This window comes from Notechis scutatus, chromosome 2 (genome assembly GCF_049901735.1).
Source record: "Notechis scutatus isolate UNSWTSFEM ecotype Mainland chromosome 2, rNotScu1.2, whole genome shotgun sequence".
Lineage (NCBI taxonomy): Eukaryota > Metazoa > Chordata > Lepidosauria > Squamata > Elapidae > Notechis > Notechis scutatus.
In genome coordinates, this window is record NC_142010.1 from 200,462,330 (window position 1) to 200,486,114 (window position 23,785).

Below are 23,785 nucleotides of genomic sequence, written 5' to 3' on the forward strand. Positions count from 1 at the left end.
TTACCAAAAAAAGAAGAAAATAGCCTGATGCAGATATGTTAACTTCTTACACTATTCTTGACTTTTAGAAAAAATATAGGAATTTTCTTGTGGCTTCATAGAAAATCATAATAATTTCTGATATAGATTTTTTTTTCCCTTTGGAGTATCAGTCAAATCATGGCATCTCCTTTGCATATGTATCTGCCTGAGATCTTCCTTCCTTCCTATCCTATTTTATATGTACTCTTCTTTTATGTACATATATGCCCAGACAGGAAAAAGCACACATAGAGGCAAAGGGTTATTTTTCAAAGGGCAACATAAAGATGTTGTAATTAATAGAACAACCTTAATCCTTTTGTCGGGGTGAATATAGGTGAGTAGTTGAGGAGAGAGGCTGGAAAAGCAAAGGAAGGAAGAGAGCAGATATTACCACTCTTAAGCAGATCCATTGGTAGCATATATTGCAACCAGTAGCTCGGCCTAGGTGATTAGAGACTTGGGAAATTGACCCTTTAAAGACATTCACCGTAAATGAATCCTCTGTAAATGAAGGTTCAAAAGCTGATATTAAAGATATTTTATTGAACCTTGTATAATTCTTGCTTTTTCAATCTTACCGAAGTTTTGTCAGGTCTGAAGTTACCACATTTCTCTTGCTCCTTATTTGGAATTTTGGGGAGGTGGAGGAGGGACGTTGATCTCATTTTGTATTGTGAGCGTGATAGAGAACTTTAAAAGAGAAAAATTGTAGCTCAGGATTGAACTGTGGGGTCCTTGGTGCATTCTGAGCTTGCTTGCAGATGTTTCATTACAAACTAGAGAACATCAGAATAGAAATAGGAATAGGAATAGGAATAGAATAGAATAGAATAGAATAGAATTCTTTATTGGCCAAGTGTGATTGGACACACAAGGAATTTGTCTTGGTGCAAATGCTCTCAGTGTACATAAAAAGAAAAGATACATTCATCAAGAGTCAAGATCATAAAGTACAACACTTAATAATAGTCATAGGGTACAATAAGTACTAGTACTGATGTTGCCAAGCTCAAAGAGCACCAAGGATCCCACAGAGAATCCTAAACTTGGAGGATATACAGTTTTTACAGCAACTCTCTTATCCATCTTCTTACTTCTTTTTCTTTGTTGTCCTATATGGAATGTTTCAAGGTCAAAAAGAGTAATAATGGCTGGTACAGGGTTTTTAAAAAAATTGTTAGGGCTTTTTTACCTTAGATGGAAAAATCTGTATTATCTTATTCTGATCTTTACAATGTCTTGCAGTATTGTGGATGGTATATTATTGTAGCCTTATGTATCACTGATTATCTTTGCTCACCTTGATAATATGACCTTAATATCCGTATATTTTCATCAAATTTCTTAGCTGTTAAAATCAGAGAGATGAGGTAAAACCCAGTAAATTTATCCCGTAGCTTCTGCCATTAGAATGGAAACAGTTATCATTCTCCATCCCATGAATATTAAAATCTGGACATTTTAGAAAGGAGAATAGACACAGTAATGGAAAGATGAAGTCAACACATGTAGTAATGATTCATTTGAGTGTGAAAATCAAGTGTGTATGTATAAAACCAATTGAATACCTGAAGTCTCAACTTATGATCATAATTGAGTCCAAAATGAAATTTCCAAAATGATTGTTAAGTGAGTCACATCCAATTTTACAACCTTTTGCTATGGTTAATCAAATCACTGTAGTTGTTAAATAAGTCATGGTCATTAAGCGAATCTGGCTTCCCCCATTGTCTTTGCTTGTCAGAAGCCAGCTGGGGAGGCTGCAAATGTCTTAAATGTCTTTCCTAGCAGCCTTCTTTAAATAAATTAGGGATAGGTGACTTCATCCTGAAAGATTTAGTGGGGAAATCAGTGAAATCATTCATAGACTTGATTTAATAATTTAATAAATTTGTATAGCTATCTTTGCTCAGGATGGTGTAGATCAGGGGTATCAAACTCACTTCATCACAGTGGCATTACCTGACATATCAGAACCTTTCCCCCCTTCACTAAACTGGGCATGGGCGTGGCCAGAGCGTGACGCATCTGGTCCACGGGCCGGGAATTTGACAGCCCTGGTGTAGATTGTGCTCCTTCCTTCTCCCATTATCCACTCCTCAACAATCAGGTGTGGTAGGTGGAGCTAGGAGGGAAATATTGACTCAGACACTTAGTGAGCTTGCATGACTGAGGATGGACTTGAATCTGGCCCTCCCTGGTGCCAATTCTTAATTTCAAGCAAAGTGGTATGTTCCACCCAACAGAATATGATAGGTACAAACTGGCACATGATTTATAGAGCCTGATGGTGAATATCCCAAAGTATTTATTGTATCAAAATATATGTAGATATATAATATATTTTGGAAACTCAGATGTCAAGACAAATGTGCATTTTCTTGGTTAGTTTTTTTAAAAATCACAAAACACATAATTTTGGCAGGAGTAACATGATTGGATGTGATCTGATTTCTTAATTTTTAATATATACTCAATGAAAATAGAAAGGATATCTCTGTGGAGAATAAATATTATTGAAGTTTTTTGAAAACCCCAAATCTTTTTCATATGTTCAACGTAAATTTTGTATTGCTCCATCCTTTACCTTTTCTGGGTTTTTTCCTGGTTCCACATTTAGGGACTCCTTATTCAATGTCTGCTCAAACTTACGACAGTATTGAATGAGTGGTAATTATGAGTGGATCTCGTGGTTAGGGCCATCTAGCATTTTTGAATGTTTTGCTGTTTTTGATTCATAAATCATCCTTAATTTTCTAGGGCACCTCTCAAATTAATGTAGGCTGTTTAAAAGTTTGACAGATATCATGCAGGTTCTATTGATAACTTTATTATCTATATAATAAGTTAATTATAATTTTATTATTATAATATAATATTTAAAAGTTTATTATTAGTTTATTAACATTAAAATTTTACTGGCTTGCCCTCCCCCCACAAAAAAGGATTAAACACTGAATATTTATGATGTATTTGAAATAACATGGGAAGCTATCAATGTTTAATTTATTTCAGTCTTGTCAATTCTGAGAGACAAAGGCTTAGATGTAAATAGAATTCAGGAACTTAGGGTTTCCTTCCTCTCTCCTTCCCTCCCACCCTCCCAACTGCCTGGACAAACTGGCCCTGCAGTTTTCTTAGGAAGATTTCACAAGTGGCTTACCATTGCTTTCTTCCTAGGAACTGGCTTAAGATCACCTTACTGGTTTTGTGCCTAAGATAGAACTAGAATTCACTGTCTCCTGGTTTCTTAACCACTACACCAGACTGGATCTTTGGGCTTTTCTGTGATCATGCTTCTTTCTAAATAAACTTCATCTTTAGTTTTCTTTTTACATAAGCATCAGAGCAGATGTTATATTCCTAACCATAGTGTTAAACAATTATTTCTGCCACATAAAGCTATCTGCTACCCAGCAATGAGCTATTGGGCCCAGAGTAGACAAAGGTTTAAAGATTATGAAAAAAGAGATAGTTTTTTTGTTTCAGTTCACAAGAAGTGCTTATCTGTCTGCAAGGTGGACAGCTTGATACGATAGGCTGGGCGGTTGTAAGGAGAGCAGACAATTGAGATGCTGAACAACAGGATGATGCCCTCTTCAGTTCTGCAGTTTAATTTGCCCCTTTTCTCTTAAGAACATTGTGGTTGTGTCTGCTTCCCAGACCTATATATGTGAGATGGCAGATATATAAATGTAACAAATACATAAAATAAGTATATCCCTGAATCCAAGTTAATATGCTTTGCATTTGTTCTGTGCTTTTTGTATCAACCGAGAACTGGAAAGTATTTCTTCTGTGCTTTTTCTCTTTGGCTCTCAAAACAAGGAGTGAAGTAGAGTAAATCCTACTTCAGGCTTGAGTAAATGTCTGCCAACAAATTAGCAATAGCATTATCAAAGTGCATTCAGCACTTTATATAATTTAATGGTTAATGTATGGAAATTTTTGTCACTTCTGCCACTGCCTTCACTTTTTTTCTTAAGTTAAAGCAGGAAGGATATACACACATTTCTCTTCAGGTAATCTGTTGGGAGCTATGTGGAGGGTAATATATTTTCTACACTTCTTTCTTTTCATTGCCTTCTTCGTGCTTAAATGGAAGAGAGTGGGCTGATGTCTTACAGAAAGCTTTTGAGATTAGGCCAAGGACTGCATTAAATTAAGAGGAATGGACTAGATGGCTCAACAGCTACTGATTGCCCTTCCCTGATGGAGATCCACAGTGATGATCTGATATCTTCCTGCAAAACAATAAGGGAAAGTTATTTGGAGCCAAGAGAGAAGGGTGAGTGCTCTGAGGTGGCTTCTTCAGCCATACTGACTAGCGTGCTGGGAATTACAGTTCCAAGAATCTGAAGGGCACCAGATTAGGTAGTTTGTGTGATGCACAATGATTATTAGGTGGGTTGGGTTTATTGGTACTAATGACCCTAATGTTCTTTAGCATCTGAAAAAGGGCCACTCTCTATTGGATAATATTATTTTATCATTTGCATACAGCATTAGACTTAGGTATGCTTGATTGCCCACAAAAAGAGAACATTTTTAAACACAGACAATCCCACCCTTTAATTTTCTATTGAAGAAAATGTGTATTTCTGTGTCTGAAATATGATGAGCTTCAATCCTCAGAAGATTCTTAATTGCTATAAGTTTCAATAATTCAGAAGTAGTATTGATCGTAGAGATGACACTTGGACTCCAAGATGGGCAAAGCTCTGCTTTTCTTTGGAGACAACATGCTGTCGGTCTAACATCATATCTAAATCAGCAGGTTAATTTCAAAATATTATTTTTTTTATTACACATTCTTGATCACCAGAATTACTGACGTTGTCTTCAGGAGCCAGGACTGGAAAATTGAAAGAAAAGAAAAAAAATTTTTTGAACAACTATGGTGAAAGTGGAAAAATGAAAGAGAAATCTTAATGAAAGCCGTAATGCTCTGAAAAGAATGTTTTTGATATAGATTCACAAGTTTGATTAGATAGTACTATTAAAAAAATCAAGAGGAAGAGTGTTGTTCCGTGTGGCTTGTTCCACTTGTGATGGTTTAGGTCATCAAGGGCAGCTTGATGATTTATGATTTCTTGAAGTAGTGTTGTAGTAAACATACTGCTATTGAATAAATACATGGTAGTTACTAACAAATTCAGCATCTATAATTTAAAAATTACCTGTTAATCTTGACTGAAGATAATTTTGAAAGCTTACACTTTTATATGAAGCTCTTGATTTTAAGATTAGAATACTGCCAGGTTCTGAATTACACAATGCTTAAATCTAACTAAAACTCAGAAATCTGACTCAGAAATTCTGACTCAGGAGTACCAAGTCCTTTGGCTACAATCCACAGAATTACTTGAGATATATATAAATTATATCCAGGCTTGCTTTTGGAAGAAACAATTTAAAGGCCCGGGGAGGGGGGAGAGGAGAGGAGAAACTTCAGTTTCAGAGTAACTTTATTTTATTAACAGTCTCATAAAACTGAATTTGTTTCTTGTGACGTTGTCTAAAGATGATAAAGACAAATAATAAATTAATTCTTGCCCTAAAATCTTACTAGGTAGCTTTCTCAAAACAATCCGGAAAATCAAACCGTGAATTTAAACATGATTCCTTGTGCCTGTCCTTTCCATGAGTTAATGCCTAACAAGAAGGCTTCATGGGAATGGCAGGCTACTGATATGCTGTAACAAAAACTGTGGGATAGAAAATACATGTTTTGTCTAGTAGTAGAAAACTTTTACTAAGTATTAAAAAAAAACAGTCAAACTAAAATGGAATTGTTATTGATTTGAAGGATGAGTGCATATCAATAAATCTGATTTTTCAACTTTTTCTCATAGAAAATCAATGCAAAACACCATGAAGGGCTCTGTCAACATTGTAAGGAGGTCCTGGAATGGCGGGTAAAATTCAACAAGTATAAGCCATTAACACAGGCTAAAAAATGGTGAGTAAATTGTCATATACTAGAAGCTATTTGGCCAGTCCAGCAGATATGGAAACTTTTAATCGATTGTGGCCAAAGAGAGGGTAGATCAGACTGTATAGAAAAAAAAACACCATCCTTTAAAGGGAGCAAAAATACTTTAAGAGTCAACTATACTAGAAATATGCATTGTTATGTACTTCTGAAGCTTCATTAGTAAATAACAAGGTACACTAAGGAAAGATTAGCATAAAACACTCCTTGCATACTAAAAACTGAAATTAAGCCAGAGCTATACAAGACTTCCTTAACCTAAAGTAGGTAAATAGTTAAAAGTATGAAAATGCAGCTTCAACTTCCTCAAGCCTACAGTTGATCAACAAGTAACAGTGGTTCTTCCATTTTTTACTGGCAGTTGAGAAGCAGCCTCAGGAGACTATGATTTTAACCACAAAAAGAGTGGGAGGTGATAAGTCCTTTCCATGATAACAAAGGAAGCAATTTTGCACACCTTTAAGGGTAGTTTTTCTATGACCCTTGTCTGTTCTAAGATTTTGGAGGTGTTTTTTTTTTAAATTAAAAAAACATATCTAGGTTTTGTAACATGCATTTCTGTCCAAGTGAATCACTCGGTGATTCATGCAAAGGAATTGTAAATAACCTTTGAGCTTAACTCTGTTTAAAATGTATCTTATCAGTATTATTCAAGTCTCTATTTTCCAGTGGAAAGGAAGTGTTCAAAACAAGTATTGTTGTCTTAATTCAATCCTGTACACAGAACAAAGAAGAACATAACTTTAAGAAGTGTCTGCACTTCATTAGGGATATTTTTTTCATGCTATCAACAAAGTAGTGTGAAAATTACTCAGAGTTGCATTAATGATTCTTGGCAAGCTAAAAAAGAAATCTGACAAGACAGGGACTACCTGTATTTGCTATACATGTTCCTCCTGCTTGGCAAGGCCTTTAAACAGATTGGCCTCACATTCAGTCAAGGCATAGAATCACTTATGAATAGGATTATCTGCTGGGCAGAAAAAAAAGCTCTATGATCATCTCTGGCAGTTTATGAATATGCCTGATATAGTTGTTGCTAAAAAAAAAAAGAGACTGGTTGGCAACTGTTACTAACTATTTAAATCTGTCTGTGTACAGTTTTAGTTTCATAGATACTTGAAAAATTAAGTATTTTCTATCAAATGGTAAATATGGCCATAGAAATGGACAAAAGGTTTAATGAAAGATGTACTAGAATATAAAACAAATATGCCCTGGTACTGTGAAGTCCACATCCATAATCTAATCCACATTTGGAAGTAATTTCCAAATTCTTTGCTTTTTGAGTTGGATTTATTCCATAAAAGATTACTTTAGTGTATGAGGAAATTTATTTAATAAAATGATTGATGTTTGTACATGTGCAAAGATACAAGTTCATTTGAAGGCCTAACCATTGATTTTGTGCATCTCTGTGTTTTAAAATCAAATCATTGGTGATTTTTAAAATACTTAGAACTAAAAAAGATTAATTGTAGATAGATATTTTTATGCACACATTGAATATATGGTAAAAGACTATTACTGGCTACTTTAAACATCATCTATATGATAAAGTATGATTAGGTGCTACTAGTTTCTCCATTGAGCTGCTCTGAGCATCCAGAGAGTGGGAGGTGCTTAGATAGGCTGGGCTTAACTGTTAGGACGCTGTTGCTCCTCCCTGGCTGTTCTCTAGCGTCCCCCAGTTTTAGCTCAGCCTTTGGTGTGATAGGCAGCTTATCCTTGGCAGGATTTAAAGGTTTGAATTAGTTTGATCAGAACAGAGAAGCCATAGAGATAGAAAAACGCCCACACAGCATGAATAAAAGAGATGACACCTCCCGCCTACCAGCCATTTGGAAACCCGCCCTCATGAACAGATGAGTACCTAACATGAAGAATGACACCAGACCCACAAGGGCCACACAAGATTCCACCACCACACTTCCACGTAAAAAGCAGACTCACACCCACACAGAAGATGAGACACAACCGTTTTATGTGTTTTTATTTGTTGTTAAAATCAATAAAACTTTTACAAAAAAAAGAAAAGAAGATGAGACACAACCACGGGCCAGAAGCCGCACTGCAGCTGCAGCTGCATCACTGCCCACTTCAAACCCCTCCGAGCCATACATGAAGTGAACTGACTCCCACCATGAAGATGTGGCACGACCACGAACTCGAAGCCAAACAGCAAGGTCACAGCTCACCAGCTCAAATCCCCCAGCAACTAAGACTAACCTGAGCACAACCAAGCCCCCACCTGAACAGAACACACCTCTAGCCAATCAGAACACAGCCAAACCCCAACCAATGAGAACACACCCCAGCCAATCAGAACACAGCCAAGCCCCCACCCAATCAAGTCACACCCCCACTAGCAGTTAAAAGGAAGAAGCAGCTGCAAGCTCACATCACTCTGAGAAGCACAGAGCCGAAGACACAAGCCTGAAGATGATGAATGAGACTTCATCGAAACGTTGCCTAGATACTTCCAATCTTACGCGGGAGAAAACCCGAATAACCAAAGATACATACATACATACATACATACATACATACACACACACACACACACACACACACACACACACACACACACACACACAAGGCAGCAGCACAGCCAGCACCAGGCCACAAGTTAGCCTGCTCAGGAAGCTGTGGAGGGCCTATTGTTTCTCAGTTGCCCTTACATAGAGCATTCCCTTCTTGGGGACCTTTCTTGGGGACCGGGGCAAGTACTTTCCCACTCCACTTTCTTGGGATAATTTCTCTCTTAGCCTGCTGGCGTTGGATAAGCAGGCTAGTCCTTAAACAGGAAAAAAAATTTCCCCCTCTCGCAATTGCTTTTGGATCATTACATTGGAGTGAAGCCTCAAGTGCCATTTCAAACAGCGGGACGTTTTTGACAGGAAAGGATCCATCTAGGACCTGTATAGCTGGTTTCCCTCGTTGGGGACCAGGGATTTTGAATATTTCTTGCTTGGAGCGCTTGGGGGGTTTCCCTTGCTGGGGACCCTTAGATACTGTTTCCCATATATACGGGCTTACATATAGATATAGGCATATGTATATATATGTGTGTTTGTATATAGATATATATATATATAGACTTACACTCCTGGAGAAGCACCCTACTTTCAACCACAGGTAGGCACCACCCCAAGTACAAATTATTATTATTATTACTAAAAAAAATTAAAGTTAGAGACACGAGATTCAGTCTCCACAGTGGACGGTGACAACGTCTTCCGCTCCAAGACAAATAAGTCCCAAGATAAGTCAGTGGGCCCCAAAAAGGCCTGTAAGGTGGCGGATAAGGATGCCCATAGACGGCACCAAGCCTTGGAAAGGCAGTGGCAGAAACGGGCCAGGGAGGCGGACAAGATGGCTATGACACAACAATCGGATCAGGACCCAAGTACATTGTTGGGGCCCTTGGACTTATCCACCCAGCCCAGACAGGCTATTTCTGGACAGCCTCCCATAGGCATATCTCTTCCATTGAGCACTGCCCGGCAAATCCCAGAGGCAACCTTCACCCCTACGGCCGCCGGTTTAAGACAGGAGGAGGGATTACCTGAGACTATTCCCATCGAAATGAGGCAATGGATGGAGATGGCCATACAAAAGGGTATTGCGGCTGGAGTTCAGCAATCCATCCGGACCAGACACTTTTCAGCTACTTCGGAAGTGGGATCCCTGTCTGTTCGATCCTTTGCACATATGGGACAACATCAAACTCAGGTATTCCCCAATATTTCTAACATACCAGCCCAGGGTCTTCGGGAGGAGGTGGAATTAGATGACCAGGATGTTCCCATGGAGGTGGGGTCGATCCATCAGATGGACTTGGGGTTGTCAGAGGCTGACCCACTAGAACGAGGAATGTCGGATGATGAAGGCCTCATTCCCGACCAACCTACCTTTTCTGGCCTTTTTCGTCCGCACCTCTTTAAATCTTTACTGTTCAAAGCAAAGAACACCGCTAAACTAGGCACATCAAGCCCTCATCCATTGTCAACAGGGTCTCAGGACGAATCCGAGGATCTAATATTCTCACAACCGGCTAATGAGGCAGAAACTATTCCTGTCCCTTGTATGTTTGCTGAATTAGTACAAAATCAATGGGCATCAGCAGCATCCTACCCAGCCCCAACAGGGTACGATAAACGATATTATAATTTGGCACCAGAGTTTTCAAATTTTCTCAAAACGCCGGAGGTGGATGAGCCCATTGTGGCACGGGCCTCTTCTTCAACCTTTCCCAACGAGGCTGAGGAAACCCTGAGGCCAGAGGAAAAGAGAGCAGAGTTGGCACTCCGTAGGGCGCATGTTTCTGACACCTGGGCCATTAGGGCAGCTACAGCTGCATCCTTTTTTACATGGTCCTCCCTACGATGGCTCTTCCACTTGAGGGATATATTGCCGGCGTCAAATGTCAGAGCCCACCAGGACATTGCTAAGATTATTGCAGCGGCAGAATTCTCCGCCGACGCCACATTTAATGCAGTCAAATTCTCGTCTAGAGCCATAGCATCTCACATATCAGCACGGAGACTGCTATGGCTCAGACATTGGCAGGCAGATACCAAGCATAAATGCAAGCTGGCATCAGCCCCAATATTGGGGGATAAATTATTTGGCAGTGTCTTGGAGCCCCTGCTTATTGAGAATAGAAACAAGAAAAAAGTGCTTCCCCCTCTTTTTCGGAGGTCTGAAAACAGAACGCCCCAGTCGTTTCAAAGGGGTTCCTTTCGGACCTACTATCAAGGCCCATACGTTCCCAGATCACAAAGAACATCAGGCTACAGACCCAGTTTTAGACAGGATAGGTCGGAATCTTCTGACAGAGGTCAGCGGGGAGGCCCAAACAGAAGAAACCCCAGAGGTACTGGAGGCCGATTTTTTCGTTGCCCCAAGTGAGTCCTTGACAGCAGCTCCCATTGGAGGGCGGCTAAAATTGTTTGCTGATCAATGGGACAGCTCCACCTCTCATGCGTGGGTCAGGGACTCTGTTAGGTTTGGTTTGGCGCTAGAGTTTCAATCCTCCCCTCCAAACTTTTTCATTAGGAGCCCTAGGTCCACGGACCCCATTAAGAGATCGTTGATGCAGGAGGCTATCAATCATCTTCTGCATATTCGAGCCATTAGAGAGGTCCCATCTGAACAACGGGGTCAAGGCTGTTACTCTCTATTGTTTGTGGCCCCAAAGAGTTCGGGGGGCTGGAGGGCAATTCTGGACCTCAAACGTCTGAACAGATCATTGGTTTATCGAAAATTCAAAATGACTACTCTCCAGTCCATTCTGCTCAGCATCAGAGAGAACGATGTCCTGAACTTTATAGATCTGACAGAGGCTTATCTACATATACCAATTAGACCTGCTCACTACAAATACCTTAGATTTTGCTAGTGATCGGCACTACGAATATATCGCCCTACCATTCAGTCTGGCTTCAGCCCCTAGGACTTTTACCAAGGTCCTAGCAGCTTTGACTGCCTCCCTCAGGATTAAATCTATTCATTTACAATGTTATCTGGATGATATTTTAATTTTGTCATCTTCCAGACATCAAGCAAATTTGGATTCCAAGATTACTCTGGAGATCCTTCAAGGTCACAGCTTTTCCATAAATTGGGATAAAAGCCATTTGATCCCCTCAACTAGGTTAGTTCATTTAGGAGCAGTGATAGATACCGTGGAGGGCAAGGTTTTTCTCTCTCAGGACAGATTGAATAGTATCCAGTCTTTGGCCAGAGAGATCAGAGCCTTAAAGAGGGTTTCCCTGGCAGTTCTGTCTCAACTGTTAGGGAAACTGATTTCTTGTATTTCCATTGTGCCTTGGGCTCGATTCCATTCTAGAGATCTGCAATGGTTCCTGCTACCTTTCCAGCGATCCAGAAGAGCCACTTCCAACGTCTGGATAAAGGTACCGCACACTGTTCTCCGATTGCTCCGCTGGTGGTCGGAAAACACAATAAACAAGGGGTGTCCTTTCAAGGAACCTTGCAGGGCAACAATCACAACTGACGCCAGCCTGGTAGGATGGGGAGCTCACTTCCAATCTCACACTGCACAGGGAATTTGGACTATTTCCGAACAATCACAAAGCATCAACCTGTTGGGACTGCGAGCAGTTCAGCTGGCATTACACAGTTTTCTACCCCTTTTCCAATCACGCCACGTTCTGGTCTTGACAGACAATATCACAACCAAGGCCCACGTAAACAGACAGGGGGGTACCCACTCCAGACTTCTGATGCTGGAGATGGCCAGGTTGTTCAAGTGGGCCGAGGCCAATCTGTTTTCGCTCAAGGCAGAACACATAGCAGGGGCCTTAAACACACAAGCGGACTGGCTCAGCAGAGCCTCGATAGATCAGGCAGAGTGGTGCCTACACCCATCTCTCTTCCAGGAAGCAGTGCGGAGGTTTGGGCAACCGGTGATAGATCTATTTGCCTCTCCCCGCAACCCCCAATTGCCCCGGTATATTTCAAAGTACCCAACTCAGGGGGGGGGGGAGGCCGTCAATGCCCTGCAATGTCAGTGGCCTCCCGGACTTCTATATGCATTTCCTCCACTCCCTGTAATACCCAGGATGATCCAGAAGTTATTGGAGGAATGAGCGGAACTGATATTGGTCGCCCCTTACTGGCCCAGGTGAATGTGGTTCGTGGACTGACAGGACCTGTCGAGAGAACAACCTTGGAAAATAATTCCAGCATCAAGGGTTTCCCTCTCGCAAGGGCTGGTACTTCACCCGGACCCACAATGGCTCAGCCGTTTAAGGACCCAACAGATTTCAGAGGATGCCATTGCCACCATACAAGCATCCAGACAGTTCTCTAAAAATCATATATACGAGGCCATGTGGTCCGCTTTCTGTCGCTGGTGCCAGGGGCCTAAGATTGACCCAACTGCCCCATCAATAGGACAATTATTGGACTTTTTACAGGAGGGGTTGACCAAGGGCCTATTTCCAAATACTTTACGCAGACAGGTGGTGGCCTTAGCCTCGATGATATCCTGGGGTGACCTTTGTTCCATAGCGCACCATCCACATATCTGCAGCTTTCTTAAGGGTGCTGCAAACTTACGGCCTCCTATAATTCACCACTGTCCCACTTGGGAGCTCAACAAGGTGTTAACTGCACTTACAACTGGCCCGTTCAAGCCTTTAAGGACCGCTAGTCTCAAATTTTTGACATATAAGGTGGTCTTCTTAATTGCGATCACATCAGCAAGGAGGATTTCCGAGTTGGCAGCATTGTCGATGAGAAAGGACCTGTGCATGTTTCATGCGGACAGAGTGGTTCTCAGACTGGATCCATCGTTCATACCTAAAGTAAATCCAGCCTTCCACAGAGCGCAGAGTTTGGTGCTTCCAAATTTTTGTCCGAAACCATCTCATAGACTGGAGCATCAATGGCATCGACTTGACGTTCGAAGGGCGTTAAGCATCTATCTAGACCACACGGCGGCATTTTGAAAATCTGAGGCTCTATTCCTATCCTTCAACCCATCCACTTTAGGACACAGGGTGTCGTTGACGACCATTGGTAGATGGTTGAGAGCCACCATAGCTAAAAGTTACGAATGCCAGTCCATCTCAGTTCCTAAGGGCATTACAGCCCACTCGACAAGGAGTGCGGCAACATCAGCAGCATGGGCCACTCGGGCTTCCATAGACGAAATCTGCAGAGCGGTGACTTGGGCTTCACCATCGCCCTTTGTCAGAAATTATAAAATTGATGTCTACACCTCAGCAGATGCTTCATTTGGCAGAAGAGTCCTGCAGAGGGTCCATAGAGTTTAGGAGTGGATTTCGATCCAGACGGAGTCCCTCCCTAAGGACAGGCCAAGCTTTGGTATGTCCCACTTCTGGATGCTCTGAACAGCTCATGAGAGAAAGGGCGTTGGTACTTACCTGATTTCTTGTATATGAAAAATAAATAATAATAATAATTAATAATTAATAATTAATAATAATAATAATAATAATAATAATAATAATAATAATAATAATAATAATATAATGAAATATTATATAGAGATATACATATATATCTATTGGTACATGGCAATAACGCATTACCAACACTGATTGGATTACATATACAGTGCTTATAAGCATGTATATATATTTATATCAATAATTATAACAATAATAATATTGTAGAACTTACATATCTAAATTCCAAAAGGGGGCGCGGGCCAGCTGAAAGGACACCCGGCCTTTGTTGTAGGTAGAACCCTTGGCGAGCCAACCGCCTTAAATTGGAGCTATAGTCCTTTCTTCTATAATGGCAGATGACAATTCCACTAGAGGCCCTTCGTTGAAGGCCAGATCTCAGTCCTACCACCTGCGCAGACAGGCTAAGGAAGCCTCTAAGGAAACTTCTAAGGCTTCTCAGAGAGACGCCCTAAGGCGCCATAGGGCACTGGAGAAAGAATTTGACAGGTGATCTAGAGAGGCACAACCAGTGCCCCCAGCCCCCTTCCTTCTACCTCCAGACAACCCCCCTCCTCCAGATTCCTCTTCCCTCTCCAGGCGCAGCTTACAGGGACACCAGGTGCCCGAACCAACAACCAGACGAACTCTCGAAGCCACTTTCACACCCACGGCCGCTGGCCTGCGCCAGGAGGCCGCTCTGTCGAGATTCCTGCGCACATGCAGGCATGGATGGAACAGACTATCCGCCAGGGGATAGCAGAGGGCCTTTAACAGATGTCCAGGTCCGGTCCCCCTCGATGGCGCCCGAACACGTCTCGCCATCACTCAGGTCCTTGCCTAGATTGGACCCCACTCATGGTCAGGTACCTTTATGGGGGACAGCCCCGCTCAGAAGGGGAAATGGAGAAGGCTATAGAGGACCTGGTTCGGTTCGGGGAGGAGGAAGATCTTGAATGGGGGTCCATACACCAAGGGGAACCCCTATCGGAGATAGACCGAAGGAAGGGGACATGTCCGAGGACGAGGGCCTCACCCCCGATCAACTCACCTTGTGGGTTTGTTCAAAGCACACATATTTTAAATCCCTGCTATTTAAGGCCAAGAGCATTTCTGGCCTATCTGTTCAGTCCTCCTCGCTCTCCCCTCCGGCAGAGGGACAAGAGGACGCCGTTTTTAGGCAACCCGTGGTGGAGGCGGAAGTTATTCCGGCCCCACTCATATTTCACGACCTAGTTTCAGACCAGTTGGACTCTATAAGAGCTCCCCTGCCCCATCCAGCCAGGACAAGAGGTTCTTAACCTCGATTCGAGCTTCTGCAACTTGCTTAACACCCCGAGGTAGACGAACCCTTCGTTGGCTTAGTATCCTCGTCCTCCCCAGTGACCCCTTGGAGGCTCTAAAACCCGAGGACAAGAGGTCCGAACTGCCGTTGAGTAGGGCTCATCAGGCTGACACCTGGGCTGTCAGATCGGCCATGGCCGCTTCCTTTTCACCAGGTCCTCGATCCGGTGGCTCCGCCAACTGAAACAGCATGTTTCCCCTCTAACACTAGGGCACATCAGGACATCGTAAAGTTAACGGCCGCAGTGGAACCTCGGCCGACGCCACCTACCACAGCCCTTTGTCAGGTGGCCTAGAGGTAGAGCACTTGCCTCACAGTCAGGAGGCTGTGAGTTCGATCCCAGGTAAAGGCTGATATTTCAGATAGACTCTCCTGCTCTTGTACATTACCTCAACGGTTAAGTTCTCCGCCCGAGTAATAACCTCTCTCGTTACAGCTCGCCGCCTACTCTGGCTCTAGCACTGGCAGGCGGACATAAAAAACAAGGTTAAGCTGGCCACTGCCCCCATTAAGGGGGACAGACTATTTGGCACCGCCCTGGAGCCATTGCTATCTGAAACCTGAAGCAAGAAAAAATTTCTCCCCCCTTTTTTTTCGGAGGTCAGAGTCAAGAAAGCCTCTGCCCTTTCGGAGAGGTTCCTCCCGACCCTTCTACCAGTCCCCTTCCAGCCCAGGTATCCGAGACCCCCTCCTTCCGGCAATTCCAGCCCCAGGATCGAGCCGATCCAGGTTACAGGAACAGGAGGGGCGGCAGCTACAGACGGCCCTTCACGGGCCCCGGAGGGAAGCCTCTCTGGCGCACCAGATAGACCCTGCTCCTCCCTTCCCATCGAGGGATGCCTCAGGCATTTCGCCGACCGATGGGATTCCCCACTCCGATGCCTGGGTCCGTGGCACCATCAGGCTTGGTCTCGCGCTTGAATTCCAGCGCCCCCGACTTCTTTATGGCATCCCCCTTCGAGGGACCCCACCAAACACAACTCAATGGATTCAGCCATTCAGCACACCATCCCAGCGGGGGCAGGGGTTTTACTCCCTCCTCTTCGTGATTCCCAAACCCTCAGGGGGATGGAGGGCGATTCTAGACCTGAAACGCCGGAACCGTTACCTGATCTACCGCAGGTTCAAGATGGACACCCTACAGTCCATTCTACTGGGCATCAGGCAGGGGGACTGGCTAGCCTCTATAGACCTTTCAGAGGCGTCTCCCCACTCCCATTCTGGCCCTTCCATTCCATATTCCTTAGATTCTGCTACAACCACCGCCACTTCCAATATGTGGCTCTTCCCTTTGGGTTGGCCCCTGCCCGAGGATCTTCACTAAGGTCCTCGCGTCTCTGGCGGCCCCGCAGGAACCTCCGGTTCGTCTCCATTGTTACCTGGATGACATCCTCGTCCTGTCCCACCCCAGACTCTAAGCAGGGAAGGATGTCAGAGCTACCCTCTCTGCCCTCCAAGACCATGGGTTCCTGGCAAACTGGCAAAAGAGCCGACTGTTACCACCTACACGGATCACCCTTGGGGTCCGTCATTAACTCAGTTCGAGGAAAGGTTTTCCCTTCCTCGGAAAGATTCCTTAACATTCAGGAAACCGTCAAACAAGTCAGACGTTCAAGAAGGGTAACACCTTTAGAATTGTCTAAGCTACTAGGTAAAATGGTCTCATGTATTTCCATTGTTCCCTGGGCCCGGTTACACACCAGGTCCCTACAGTGGTTCCTGCTCCCGTTCCAACGGTCCTGCAGAAGCAATTCAAAGGCCACGGTCAAGGTGCCTTCAAGGGTCCTCACGTCTCTCCTCTGGGTACCAGTCCCGCCATCAACAAGGGACATGGCTTCAAGGAGCCCCAACGCCTCACCCTCACCACAGACGCCAGCCTGTCCGGATGGGGCGATCACATCCACTCGCTCTCGACTCAGGGCACATGGTCTCAGGTAGAACGAGCATGCAGTATAAACTGGTTGGAACTCCGCGCCATCCACCTGGCCCTGCGCAACTTCCTCCCTCAGGTACGCGGGCGGCATGTCCTCATACTCGCGGACAACATCACGACCAAGGCCCATGCCAACCGACAAGGGGGCACCAGTCCATCCGTTTGATGAGAGAGGCCGAGCGCCTCTGCCATTGGGCGGAGCGCAATCCCTCACTCTCAAAGCCGAGCACATCTCAGGGGACTTAAACACCCAAGCAGACTGGTTGAGCAGGACCACGGTGGACCAGCCCAAGTGGCGCCTCCACCCGTCACTGTTCAGGGAAGCGACCAAGCTGGTCGGTCTCCCGTTAGTGGACCCCTTCGCATTCCCCCTCAACACTCGACTCCCCAGGCTTTCTCGAGGTACCCCTCCCACGGGGCCGAGAACTACAATGCCCTCCGTTGCCCCTGGCCATCAGGGCTTCTATATGCATCCCTTTAGCCCTGGTCCCCAGAGTCATCCAGAAGCTCATCTCCGAGAAAGCAGAACTGATTCTGGTGGCACCCTACTGGCCCAGGCGCCCATGGCTTGCGGACCTCCGCAACCTATCGGTGGCCCCTCCCTGGAAAATCCCTCCGATCAGGATATCCCTTTCTCAGGGTCCCCTCCAGCACCCGGATCCTCAGTGGCTCCTGTTAGCAGTTTGGAGGTTGAGCGGGAGCGTTTAAGAAAGGGGCAGTTTCTGACCAGGTTATCGATACTATTCTAGCCGCCAGGCGCCCTCCACAACCCGGATATACAATGCCACTTGGAATAGTTTCTGCAAGGGTGCCAGGGGTTCCAGGTCAACCCGCTTTCACCCTCCATCGCTCAAGTGTTGACATTCCTCCAAGAGGGTCTGAGGAAAGGTCTTTCTCCGAACTCCCTGAGGCATCAGGTCGCAGCCCTTTCAACCGTCATTGTTTTGACAATCTGGGGTCCCTTCCCTCCACCCTCGCATCAGGGCATTCCTCAGGGGAACCACCAACTTTGTCCCCCAACGGTTCACAGATACCCTACCGGGGACCTCAATAAGGTCCTGGTGGCCCTTATTAAACACCCCTTGAGCCTCTCAGGGTATCCACTCTCCAGTTCCTAACGTACATAGTCGTGTTCCTGGTGGCCATTACCTCGGCTCGCCGAATATCAGAGATAGCAGCCTTGTTGGTGAGGTAGGACCTTTGCATCTTCCATGCCGACCGGGTAGTTCTCCGGCCGGGCCCTACCTTCTTGCCCAAGGTCAACTCAACCTTCCACAGGGCACAGGAACTTACACTTCCGAACTTCTGCCCCGATCCCCCGTGGGAAAGGGAGAAGCTCTGGCACACCCTGGACGTTAGACGGGCCCTCCGCATTTACATTAAACGTACCCAACCCTTCAGGAGATCCGAATACCTTTCCTCTCCTTTCAGCCCATATCATTAGGCCACAAAGTGTCCCCGTCAACCATCGGCCGCTGGATTAGCGCTACTATTTCCAAGGCGTACTTGTCCCAGGCCCTGCCGGTTCCCAGCGGAATAACGGCACACTCCACCAGAAGTGCTGCTACCTCTGCAGCTGGGGCCACTCAGGCTCCAATTGCTGGTATTGGTCGGACGGCCACTTGGGCCTTCCCATCTCCCTTCATTAGACATTATAAGATCGACATATTTACCTCGGTGGAGGCTTCGTTTGGTAGAAGAGTCCTCCAGCGAGTCCTCGAGGAACCACAGGGGTCACAGAACCAGACGGAGTCCCCCCATAGGACAGCCAAGCTTTGGTATGTCCCACACACTGGATGATCCGAACGGCTTCCAGGAGAATGGGCGTTGGTTCTTACCTGACACGCCATTTCTCTGGGAGCCGTGAGGATCATCCAGCCCCACCCTTATTAGTTTTCCGTCTGGTGGGGTCTTGTTTCGCCAATGAACCCTTTAGCATAGTAAGAGGAGAGCAGGATTTTCTATTCACTCTCGACTTCGCGTAAACTGGGGATTGCAAGGCAGCCACGTGATGAAGGGCGGAGCAATCCTCAGTAATTAAGCTCAGCCTACAACGACGCAGACTGAAGCACCTCCCACACACTGGATGATCCTCACGGCTCCCAGAGAAATGGCGTGTCAGGTAAGAACCAACGCCCAATCTCAAAGATACATTTGTTTTATTGTCACTTTAAAATTTAACTTGATATCTACTCAAACAACATATTTTAAGAACAATTAACAGTTTGTTCAAGAACATTGTGGAACTGAGAATTGATAAGGAATTAGGCATTACAAACTTCATTTTCTTCCCAAGAAAACCTATCCTTCCATTACCTGCATTTCAAAATTTATAAGTTTTACAAATAATATCTTTTTTTTAAGTATATGATACTTGGAGAAATTGTATTTAAGATTTCACAGGTTTCTAATTTATAATGCTTTGTGTCAAATAGCCATATGAAATATTTTAATTCAGCTTTAATTCTTTTTCTCTTAATAGCATAAAATGTCTGCAAAAGACAGTAAAGGATTCTTACCATATTATCTGCAGGTCATGTGCCTGCACACTGGAGCTGTGTGCTAAGTGTGGAAAGAGGGAAGACATCGTGATTCCGTAAGATTTCCTATAACTCCATAAAATTATTTAATGATTACGTTACAATATCCAATAATTCTGTCTGTCCTATGAGGTCATTAAGAGATGGCCTGCTTAAGATCTTGGCACCAGACAAGGTGGGAGGGCACATCGGATTAGAAGCCAGGACATTTCATCTGTGGGAGCTAACAGGTAGTCACAAGTCATCATACGAGGTTCTTGCTTAATGGCCCATGATTATCACTTAATTATGGAAACAGGGACTGCTGAGATTACTGCTGCTAAGCATTCTGATCACATGAACAAATAATTCCCTCAACAACTATTTACGAAGTCTGCACTACTATTACTATTAACCTTCTCATCACTCCTTATCACCCACACCCTCCTACTTGTGACTGTATGACTGTAACTTTGTCGCTTGCATCCTTACAATCTATATGGACTGTTTCCTAGTATGATTTGATTGCTTATTATACTCTATGACTCTTATTTTGTGTTGTACCTTACGATTCTTGACTCTTGATGAATGTATCTTTTCTTTTATGTACACTGAGCATTTGCACCAAGACAAATTCCTTGTGTGTCCAATCACACTTGGCCAATAAAGAATTCTATTCTATTTTATGCTATCACCATATCACTTAGTAACAGAAATTTCAATCCAAATTATTACAGTTAAGCAAGGGCTTGCTGTACTGTGTTGTACATTGCCAGAGTCATGTGATGTGGGTTGAACACCTTTTGTGTTCAAGCTGAGGAGAGAAACCCCTTATAAATTGGGTATGTACTCCCACACCTGGGATTTTTCCTTCTTCTTGGAGTAGAAGTAGAAGTAAGTGTAAATGGAGTGGAAGTTGAGTGTATGACATTGTTTTGATTTGAAGTTTGTAATTATGGTTTTGATAAAATATATTTTACACATACATTCTGTATATACATACCAATATTAAAAATTAGGTCGACCAGTCTTACATCTGATGCTGAAAACATGATGGCCTTAGAAACAAGATGGCAAAATATTCCTTGGATGTTCCTGTTTTAAGCAAATATATTCATGAATGGCTGTACATGAACATATGGGAGTAGGCTTAACGTAGAATGCCATGAAACTTTTACTTCCACTTTGTGATATTCAGCATATTTTGTTATATCTCTAAGATAATGTTCATAATTGTATATGATCTAGCTGTGAATATAAAGAGATTCCATAAAAGTCAAAGCTAAGAATGGTAGTTGATACCAGAAAAGGCAAAATCAATATTCAACAGAATTCCAAGAGGCTATGATATTGTATTGAAATTAATAAGATAGGTATGTAAATTAAAATGTGTTCAGGTTAGGAAAAATAGACATAAGTATCAGATTAGGATATCTGCTTTGGAAATGGTATTGTAGAAAAGGATCAGGGTATCTTAACCATAAACTCATTGTGAAAGAACAAGCTACTAAAAAAAAAGAAAAAAGGAAATTAAAGGAAGTTTGATGGGTTACCAAAAGTAACCATTCCATTCCATTCAACATGGTCAAATTTGTAATACTATATCCAGTTCTAGATGACTTAACTTAAGAACAAATTTAATGAACTGGTTCAAGAGAAGAACAAATAGAAAGGTCAATAGCTGAGTACAAAGTGGTGGTTTTTTTTTTCCTTTTTATTCCCCCAGCCCTGTGATGTTTTCCTTTTCCTAGGGTTCCTTGTCCAGATCTGTTGTAGCTCCCCTTCAGTGTCTCTGTAATTCTTCAAATCATTCGCATTTCCACTTTGGCATAAGTATTGTTTAGTATTGTTTCTGTAAACTGTTAAATAATCAGCGTTTTATCATTTAGAACAGGGGTGTCCAACCTTTCACCTTCCCTGGGCCACATTAAAAGGTGAAAATTTGGTTTGGGCCGCACATTTAATAAATAAGCGGGGGCAGAAGCGGCGGCGGCGGCGGGGGCAGAAGCAGCAAAGGCGGCGCCTGCCTTTTCTGTTGCTGCTTGGCGTGGCGCTCGCCTCGCCCCGCCTCGCGCCTGCCTCTCCTCCTCCTCCTCGCTGGCTCTTGTCAGAAGGTTGGGGTGGGCACTGGGCCGCATTACGATGCGACCTGGGCCGCATGCGGCCCATGGGCCGCGGGTTGGACAAGCCTGATTTAGAACATTTAAAACATTAAAACATTTAAAATAGTATTTAATAATAGTATTTTCTCTCCTTTGGTGAGATATACACATATTCCCAAAAATATATGATGTATTTCTACCAATAGCCTACAGCTAAAATTATGGAAGATTTGCAATGTGGAACACTAAACAGTTTTAGATTTTGGCAGTGTATCATTATAGAAGCAGATGGTATCTTTTGTGTCATTGGTGAAGTGCTGCATTGTACGTGAACATTCTAGTAGAAAGAATGTTATGCTTGTACTGGCATGTCTCCTTAGCCATCCTGAGACCTTACTTTGCCTGCTTCACCAAGCTCCGGGTAACACTCTGTCCATTCTTACATTAGATTTGTGCCACATGGAGGAATAGATAAAAGTTCCTTTTCCTTTCCTACCAGTAATAAAACCTAATAAATATTACTATCTTTCTTTTTTCATAGAATTCAGACAAATCTACAGCATACTGAGCAAAAGCCTTTCCAAAACCATCAAAGACAGAATGACAGAAAGGATGTATTTGAGAAAGACGATGAAACAAATTTAAGTGGCTTGGAAGATGAAGATCTGGATTTACTCATGTAACAGATTAAAAACTTAAACTGAAAACTACAGGGATCTAAACGATTTCTTCAAAACAAAGCTTTTAGGCATCGTTTCATTTCTTTCTAAATGATTTGTTGGACATTTTTGCTGTGTGTGGAATTCATGGCATCTGGAAACAGTTTTCACAAATCTTATGATTCCGTTTTCTTCAAGAACCAAATTTGCTTAAAACTTCGGTTGTTAGGATAACTTTTTTATTTCATAAGTTAATAGCAACAAGCATGGTATCCCATATCTGACTTTAAAGTATTTTATTGTTTGTCTTCTTGCCTCTTCTGCCATTAAATTGTTTCTCCCTCAGCCTTACTTGAATACCACTGATCCTGTAAAGCATTGTGAGGGCATTTTGTAATATACACACGTGCACACACACACACACACGGAATAAAATATATAATAAACAGAGGCCAATCTTATCTATTCTGTGAAACCTAAAACAAGAACACGAAAGAATCTAGCCGTTTCACTTCAAACCCTTTGCACAGTGCCTAAGTGCCAGGAGCCCTGGTGGTGCCGTGGTTAGAATGCAGTGTTGCAGGCAAACTCGGCCTACAGCTCAGATTTCAATCCTGATGGGGCTCAGGCTTGACTCAGCCTTTCATACTTTTAGCCTTCCAGGGAGTTAAAATGACACAGATTGTTGGAGACAATATGCTGACATTGTAAACCACCCAGAGTGTACTGTAAAGTACTATGGAGCGGTATATAAGTCTATTGCTTTTGCTAAGACATAATGGCCATACTGATAAAGATAAAAAACATTATCAAGACAAGTAACAGATCCTTTCTAAACTGTAATTACTTTCATTTGGAAAATGAATTGTCAGATTGGAGAAGGAAACCAGTTGCTTTTACAATAAATATGTTTTGTATCCTTCCTATCCTTGGTTTGGAGAAAATTAAAGAAATAAATTATAGTAGTATAAGAGCAGTTTGGATTGTATTTATTGTGGTGAGTTTAAAAGCAGCAATGATGATAACTGCTTAACATGTAAATATAATATGTATGATGACAGTTTTGTACAGGGGTGTGATTCAACCGGTGTAATAACCAGTTTGGTGAGCGCGTGCATGCGCAGCATTTAAAAATCATCTTCTCCTGCAAGCCTCTCATCTTCTCCTGCTGCACAAAGCAGCTGTGGTTGAAAAAGCAGGAAATAAAGGACAGCCTAGAGCCCGGGCTGGCGGGTGGGCCAAACAGAAGAACAGAAGATTGTCAG

At 43.3% G+C, this 23,785-nt stretch overlaps 1 protein-coding gene across 1 annotated transcript in view; it reads left to right on the forward strand.

Moving 5' to 3' along the window:
• Positions 1–23,496, forward strand: part of C2H9orf85 (chromosome 2 C9orf85 homolog) — a 31,428-nt gene extending 7,932 nt beyond the window's left edge. Inside the window, exons 2-4 of the mRNA XM_026675305.2 lie at positions 5,880–5,986; positions 19,723–19,836; positions 22,403–23,496. Coding sequence (XP_026531090.2) covers positions 5,880–5,986; positions 19,723–19,836; positions 22,403–22,544 — 363 coding nt within the window. The 3' untranslated portion in view covers positions 22,545–23,496. The remainder of the gene's footprint in view (positions 1–5,879; positions 5,987–19,722; positions 19,837–22,402) is intronic.
• Positions 23,497–23,785: the final 289 nt, after the last annotated feature.